The sequence below is a fragment of the Quercus lobata genome, chromosome 10 (genome assembly GCF_001633185.2).
Source record: "Quercus lobata isolate SW786 chromosome 10, ValleyOak3.0 Primary Assembly, whole genome shotgun sequence".
Taxonomy (NCBI): Eukaryota; Viridiplantae; Streptophyta; class Magnoliopsida; order Fagales; family Fagaceae; genus Quercus; species Quercus lobata.
In genome coordinates this window covers 7859559-7867997 of record NC_044913.1, presented here as the reverse complement: position 1 = coordinate 7867997, position 8439 = coordinate 7859559, and the positions used below count along the sequence as shown (strand labels likewise).

At 33.8% G+C, this 8439-nt stretch overlaps 1 protein-coding gene across 1 annotated transcript; it reads left to right on the top strand.

The window, feature by feature from the left end:
• The first annotated feature begins 1261 nt into the window (after positions 1-1261).
• LOC115964065 (transcription factor MYB86-like) lies at positions 1262-3161 on the top strand. The gene is made up of 3 exons (XM_031083363.1): positions 1262-1702; positions 1813-1942; positions 2060-3161. Exons 1-3 carry the CDS (start codon positions 1570-1572, stop codon positions 2910-2912), a joined length of 1116 nt encoding a protein of 371 aa, XP_030939223.1. The 5' UTR covers positions 1262-1569; the 3' UTR covers positions 2913-3161.
• Positions 3162-8439: the final 5278 nt, after the last annotated feature.

Sequence of the window (8439 nt, the reverse complement as noted above, 5' to 3'; positions counted from 1 at the left end):
AAGAACTGTACGTATTAGGAATATTGTAATCCTATCTTTTTGATTAAACTATTGATAAATTATACATACTTCAATCCATAAATCTCATCTACCTAACAGTGCCAGTTTGTAAATTGTGTTTGCAGATTAAGTATGATCATTGCTCATTATTACATGACAGATTGAGCTTGTTACTTGTTATAGATATTAAAACTTATTAATCTAGCTAAAATAGAATGCACTTACAATACAAAGCTTATTATGGTAAACCCAAAAGGAAAGCTACTAAAAACAGAAAACAATGAATATTAAAACTTTCCAGTCCTCCTTATAAAAAAATTTTAAAAAAAAAAACCTTTCCAGTCCTTTTATTTATTTATGTTTTTTTTGGAAAGTTATTATTTATTTATGTTTTTTGGAAAGTTATTATTTATTTATTTATTGGTTCATTCTATATTGTATCTTTCGATACAACCTTAACGCAGCCCTGATCTTACAAGAGTCAAACATTTGCATGGAGCCCACGCACACTGTGTCGGTCGACGTTGAAATACTCATTACAGGGAAATCTGTAGCTCAAAAATTTTACATGTCCTCGAACTCAAATTATTATTGATTTTTACATTAACTCATCAGTTACATCACTTTGATATATTTTCATAATTTACCGGTTCAATAATTGTGAAAAATATTATTTATAAATTACTGAGTATTTTCCTAAACTTAAAGGCAATCAGAATGCATTGCATTGCAGCATGGAAGGTAGCTGCCAAGAAGGGTAACTTTAAAGTATGAAAACACATATACTAAAAGGCCATAGGGACCATGAGGGAAATTATAAAAATGTCATTCAAGCTCTGATTTTTGTTTTAAACATTGAAGACATTGACCAGAGATTTGTATTTCAGCGTTAACGGCATCCAATTATTTCTCTAATCAAATATTAGCTCCAAAATCATATTAAATATTCATGGTGGTTAGGACTCATTTAAGTTGGAGGTTCTAAACAATTAGTAGCATGCACCACAAATATGATTAAATTAATGTGTTGAAATTATTTTTACTCAGTAATAAATGGACACAGAAAGAGATTAAAAAAAAAAAAAAATACTATCTGCTATGAGGTTTAAGCTTTAAGACACAAGGAACTTAGTGTACTTGTTACTGTTATTAATGTAAACATAAACATATAACTGTATTTTAACTCACAGCTACACGTTTATGGAATGGTTCTCGTTGGTATTACTTTTTTAATTTTTCTACAGAGAGATATCTTAAAAACCAATCCAGTCCAATGCAAAAGCAGAGCACCGGATTTGCGTAAAACCCACTTGATTGCTTCACCTTCCTCAAGCCTCTCTCTCTCTCTCTCTTCATAACTTGAATTCTAAGTATGATTTATGCCTCTTCCCTTTAAATTATAAGATTTTATTCTTGATTTTTCCACTCTTGAAACATAGACATATATTAATTCCCACACCTCTCAAAACATTTCCCATGTCCAAGAAGTGATTATATATATATATACTTGCAAACTGCCTTACATAACATTGTACACAATCCTTGCAATAGTCTTTAGCTGCTAGCAGAATGGGGCGCCATTCTTGCTGCTTGAAACAAAAGTTAAGGAAAGGTTTATGGTCTCCTGAAGAAGATGAGAAACTGTTCAATCACATAACAAGATTTGGTATTGGTTGCTGGAGTTCAGTCCCTAAACAAGCTGGTAATATTTCAATTCTACATCAACTTTGTAACATCTTTTTCAAATGGTACCTAAATAGTTACCAAGCCTTTTGGTACTCAAACAATCTTAACTGTTTTGGTTTCTTGCAGGATTGCAAAGGTGTGGAAAGAGTTGCAGGTTGCGATGGATAAACTACTTGAGACCCGATTTGAAGAGAGGAATGTTTTCACAGCAAGAGGAGGATCTCATTATGAGTCTACATGAAGTTCTTGGCAACAGGTATATATATAAGACTATTCTCATTCAAATAGGCATCAGATTTTTATTCCTTGAGACAATAATGGAAATGGGTATTCAATAATTTGAGTTTTAATAAACTATTTTGGTGAATTTCAGGTGGGCTCAAATTGCAGCACAGCTACCTGGGCGAACAGACAATGAGATAAAAAACTTCTGGAATTCATGTTTGAAGAAGAAGCTAATGAAGCAAGGGATTGATCCATCCACTCACAAGCCACTAAGCAAAGTTGAACCAAAGGATGAGAAAAAATGTACAGAAACAACATGCTTTCAGTCTCGAGGACTTCCAAGTACTACTGTATCAACTATGGCTTCACAGGGTGGTCCAGCATTTCTAGTTGATGACTCAAATTACTATGATCATAATGGACTAACAGAAGCTTCAAGAGAGCTTTTCATGTACAAGCCAAGCTTTGATCCAATGTCTTACTTTGAGTTCCAAGCGGGTGTCGATTCAAATGGATATACTTCAACTTTTGTACCTGATCAGAATCATCACACAAATATCAAACCCGACATTGACCAAAGCCAATTTGATACAAATTCCAACTATGGTTTCACTTCAATGCCAAGTCTGACCAATTCTGATCATGGAAACTTATCCGGCGCAGAGTTTTCTGATAATTCAGGTTCAAAAATGAGCTCCTTTTTCATGAACAATGAGGTGAAAGAAAGCTCTAGCAACAGCTCAAACATGAGCAGCTACGCAGGGTTCCCAGTGAATGATATTATGTTAGAAAATGCAGCCTATTCATGGGATTCAGATACCAAGTTGGAGTCTTTGTTTCAGTTTCCGGCCAATGAGATAAAAACTGAGGAATTGAAGGCAGGTTCTTGGCAAGAAGGTCAGCTTCAAGCTCACAATTCCGTAGATTTCGGTAGCTATCCATTAACGTCACTTTCAGAAGATCTAACAGGAGCACATTTTGATGTTTTCCAGCAGATATGAACTGTAAATTCTTTGTTTTTTATTTTAATTTTTTTTTTTTCACTTTTTTTTCCCTACATAAACCACAATACACAAACATGTTGATAGTACAGGGAATTTCAACTTAAAGTTTGAGATGGAAGTCTTTGTTTTTTTTTTGTTTTTGTTTTTTTTTTTGGTTTCCAAGTAGGTTATAATAATAATCCAGCTGATCTTTCTTTGAGCTTTGATTTGTATTTGTTTTCAGCAAATTGAAATAATGTTCTTGCAGATTATGGTTTTGCGGTCCTAATCTTTCCACCCTGTCTTAACTAATATTTATCGTTGGTATTTACAGTTATATAGTGCTTTTCCATGCCTTTCATTTTACTACTGTTTAACCTAAACCACTTTTTAGTCCCCGGCAAAAATTATCTGTACCCACAAACAGAAGCAAAGGCTTGCATTCTTTTATTCTCTCTTTTTTGTGTATTTGAATTTGACCCTAAACCCATATGAAGTTAATCATTGTTATTTTGTACAAACATATATTATATGTTGAATGTACATATATGAGATAGGTGGGGTAGGTTCAGATTGTGATATATTGAACCGCTGGCAGAGCTTAATTAATAAGAATATCCGGGCCTATTGTCTATAAGATTATGCTGATTTTCTAGCATATGATCCAACTGCGGGCTCCAGATTCATCCATGCATTAGAGAGTCCTGTCCTTTGCATTATTGGAGAGAGAGCAAAGTGGGGTCTAAAAACAGTAAATGTGGATTAGTCCCAATTGGATTAATCATCTTTGGTTTCAATTGTATTTGGATGCTTTCCACACACAGGGCTTGCAAAATGGGTCCTAAACTTGATATAAAAATAGTCAGCGCCATAACTTCAAAGTCTATATAGCTTTTCCAAAACTTTAATGTCCTTTGTTTCCTTTCGCAAAAGATATCTAAACAGAAAAAGAGGACCAAGACTTATCAGAACTACAACGATGTATCACACTTTAGATCACTATTCCCTATTCACTAGTTGTGAATCACAAAAGGCTGCATCAAATTTGGTCCCAAAAGACAGCCAAAAAGAATGACTTATCCGATCTAAAGCATAAACTTGAAAAAAAAACCGGTTAAATTGTGATAAATTACCACTTATCCTAAAAGTTTAAACGGTTAGAAAACATGAATTTAATTATTTGACTATCATTCTAACAGAGTGTGGATCTAGGTGTTATATGCTTGACCTAATCTTCCAATACTCCTAACCATATGCTTAGGACCAATGATGGTTCTAACTTGATATGTATTCCAAAGACGTCCATTTAAGGAGGTCATTGTTGGATGCGATAATACAACTTTTAGTTCTTGTGACCAATATAATACCTAACAAAATTACCAATCTTTGATCTCTATTAGTACCACTGCTTCTTATGAACCTTACAAGTTGTTTTGGAATCGTGACGAGTCAGCCAAAAAAGGTTTTGAGGCTTCCAAAGTTGGAATACGATATGATGGACAATAACAAGTCACACAAAACTCATAAACGTGTTCATATATTTTGATACCAAATTAATGGTCCTGCACGGCCACTATAATAGACCTGCATTGAAGCAATCAAGAGGTTCATTATAATTGAGGTGGTACTAATTTGTTTGATGCTGAAAACACCATGTTCTAAGTAACAGTCTAGTCACACTTTTTTCTTAAAAATTTCTGGTCTAAATTGCATACAAGAACATCTTAACGACTGTAAAAGATGCTTGCAAGTCGCAAAAGTCCAAAACCAATGTGCTTAAATAGAAATTCATAGGAAACTTCTTTTAAGAACTTGAAGTGTGCCGACATTGCTATAAAGCAAACGTTGTTTATAATACCATTTGAGGTTTTGAACCTGGAAAAAAAGGTGGTGTTTGCCAAATTATACTTCAACTTTAAAAGTGAAAGGTTTTATAAAGAGAACCAGATTGTGGTGCATGTTTTCCTTCTTGGTCAAATTAATAACGGTGCCCGACAAATGAGTGATTTTTCCATGGTTTTCCTAATGATAGCTGTTTGAGATTTTTCTCACCATCTTCATCACCGACAGCATGACTGAGTTTTTCATCATTTTTTTTTTTTTTTTTTTTGGAGAAAGATCCAAAATATTGAGTTTATACCGCAAACAAGGTTCAGTTTAGTAACTCTGCACGGAAATGTCTGTTACACACACCGCCCGTCAAGCCGTTACACACAAAATTGTGTGTAAATTTTTTCTAAACTGAAATCATGATTTCAGCTTAACGTTTCATTATCGAAGTTAGATAAAACTAACATTAATTTTATAATTCTTTTATAGATACACACTTTGTCATAACTTGCATATTTGTTAATTTATAATAGAAGTATAATTCTTACACGTGAACTACCATTAGTACGTAGTGATAATAAATTTGACAATACCACTTTAACATTATAATAAATAAATGTCTTCGTTACATTATTTTTGAGGCACCAATTTATTTTTAAAATTTATCATATCTCTAATATTACTGCTAGAAAAAATTAAAGACTAAAAAAAGCAGTGATGACGAGGTTCACCGTACATGTTGACATCCATCTTAATTGGCCCACATCTTTTTTAAAGAAGAATTTGGCCCACACGGTACAAATAATTTCCTTGGCCAACATCTAAGGGCCAATGAACCTAGCATACAAAATTTGAGTGCAAAATCAATGCGATTCTATTCGTTGATGTACCTGCCGCCCAAGTTAGGTCTGTCAGTTATACTTAAAATCTGGCCAAGACAAATTCACCTTTGACTCTTTGAGCAAAAATTACACAGATCCGATGGCCATCTCCTTCCAAAGCTTGTGAAAACAAAAGAGAATTCTATCAAATCCCCATTATAGTTGCAAAACACTAACATTGGAATGTACAAAGAGTGTGAATTTAAACTTTAAAACAATGAGATACTAACAAACACCCCTAATGATGAAGCTAACAGGTAATAAATTCTGTGGCATAAAAAGTCAGAAGGAAAAAAAAAAAAGTTTTTCTACTCATTGGTTGAACTTAAGATCACATGTAGACCTGATTCTGAGAAATAATAGGCCAAAAAAATAATTGGGACTATAATTGCGGGTAGGATGTGAATATATTTCTACAATTGTACCAATATATATTATGAGGTTCATACACACAAAGGGATTGTTACTAATGTCAATTGCCTTTTTCAGTACATTCAGGGCCTGCCGCCTATATAGCATAATGTACCTTGGGAGCTCAGTCAAAGGGAATCAATCATATGGGTCATTACTCATTAGAAATAAACAAAAATTTAACTTTTTACAGAAAACAAAGACTTCAAGAAGAATTATAATCCAAACCTAAGAGTAGTAATAAATTCTATAATGAAAGGAATAAAAACATGTTCAAGGTTTTTAATAATGGTTTGTTAGTAATGATTTTGTTCAATACAGTTTTACAACTTCTAACCTATGAAGGATTGGATGGACATACATTCATGGTTCTTTAAGGCCTCTACGAAAGCATTTCTCAACCAGATTTTGCAGTTTGGCAATGTGGCTTAATAATAATAATGACCCTAAACGTGTAAGGGTGAAAGGGAAGAGAAACTTAAGAGTACATAAAGCTGTTTCTTAATTTGAAAGTTTTTATTATAGCTTCTCATCAAAGATATATAAGCTACCTACTGACAACTCAAGGAAAGTGTTTTCACATCCCAATTGATTGATTGCCCCATTCGTCAATCGAATAAATATATCTTATTAATTACACGTTTAATGATTGTGTGCTTCCCATTGTGATGAATTAAGACACGGGAATCGCTTTCTGCTCCATTACACATCTAGTTTAATACTTTGTTTTAACTAAGTTAGGTGGAACTGGCATTTCATAGTTTTTTTAATAACTGTGTTCCTAGTCTCTTGCTTATATTTTCGGCATCAAAGCAAGGCAAAACACTGAGAAGAATCCAAATAAGCAAAACAGAAATTAAACTAACAACATCTAAGTTGTATTGTATGTATTTCACCAGTTTCTCTAACTTGAATGTTTCCAACAATGGAACATGGTTGGAGATACTAACTGAAAATGGAAAAAATGATTAACATTTTGATAGGACTGTGTTTATTGAAAAGTTAAGTAGCAGCCTCAACAGCAAACTTCTTTGGCTCTATGCAGCATCCGGAAAGCAAAGGTCCTTTCTTGTTTTGACTCATTAATGACATAACATCACAGCCTTCAGCCACAAAATCCTAGGAATTCAGTATACAAAATGCAAAGTACCAATAACATAACAAATGGGGCTCAAGGGAAATTTGCCAAGAGTGTTTTTTTACTATTAGTTCTCAAACATTTCCCATAGTGGCTGCAATTAGTCTGCAACTCACATCAGCTTTACTTAAAAATAAATTCGAATCTGCAACTTGCACCTACAATGCAAGCCTTAGTTACCATAGTTGTCAAAACTTGAATCGTACGTATCATGAATCTTTTTTTTTAATGTATCGTGTATCTTACGACACGCATACATTAATAAAACTAGTTGATGTCCCGTGCGATGCATGGGCACGATATAAATTTATTTTAAAATATTATATAAGAAATTATTTTATGACCATGCAACATAAGCTCCTCCTTTATTGATTATTTCCTTACATGGTTAAGATAAATAAAAAGCTAATATGAAACGTTGCAACATATTTTCAAAAGTAAAATAAATTCAATCAGTGCTCTTATGTCTATCAAATATTGATATGCATGTTGAAAAAAAAAAGTCATATAGTTGACAGGGCTTCAAAATTGTGAATCCTAGTTGTAAGGACCAGATTTGGGATCCTAACCCAAGGTATAAATGGATTTAGGCCCAAAAAGCCTAAAACAATGAATTTATAGAGAATGGGTTAGAAAATTGAGTTTTAGTTAACCAAACAACAAGTTAGGTAGGCTTGATGACAAAATAATGAAAATACACAAGTGTAAACTGAAGAAAAAACGTTCTTGGCGAAGTCTAGGACACTGGTTCTTATATATATTATTCTTAGGTAATGTTACAAGTCTGATTCTAGATTGCTACAATGTTTCTTTCTTGATTTTTCAGATCCCTTCCTCATGGGAGGTTTCTTATATTATATAGCTCCCTCTAGATCATCTTAATCCTACACTTGTTTACTTGAGTACCCGTCCCATCAAACACCCTCTTTAGCTTTTTGTGAGTTGTGATTGTCAAGGTAGCACTGTTCAGGGATCTTCTCCACATAAATGTGGCCAGAAGAGAAGCTGTAGTGCATTTAATGCGGTGGTAACAGTTTTCCCTTAGATATTTTTAAGTTCCCATCACCCTAGTACGTTTATGATGCACGTTCCTGTCGCTGGAGCTTCCTGGAATGTCACCTTAATTATCAAGATACATATTGGAGTTGTTCCCAGTTTATCCGAGGAGATGCTCCTTCTCGGACCACCTTCCACTCATTTCCTACTTATGAGGCTTTAGACTAGAATTACCTATAACTATTTATTCCTCCTCGGACAAGGCCTAAGGCCCAATATACACTTTAGG

Bases quoted from the DNA above. Each gene is read 5' to 3' on its own strand.
- LOC115964065 (XM_031083363.1), top strand. From the start codon at position 1,570: ATGGGGCGCCATTCTTGCTGCTTGAAACAAAAGTTAAGGAAAGGTTTA. The intron at 1,703-1,812 runs GTAATATTTCAA...GGTTTCTTGCAG, and splicing joins TTCAGTCCCTAAACAAGCTG to GATTGCAAAGGTGTGGAAAG. The intron at 1,943-2,059 runs GTATATATATAA...GGTGAATTTCAG, and splicing joins CATGAAGTTCTTGGCAACAG to GTGGGCTCAAATTGCAGCAC.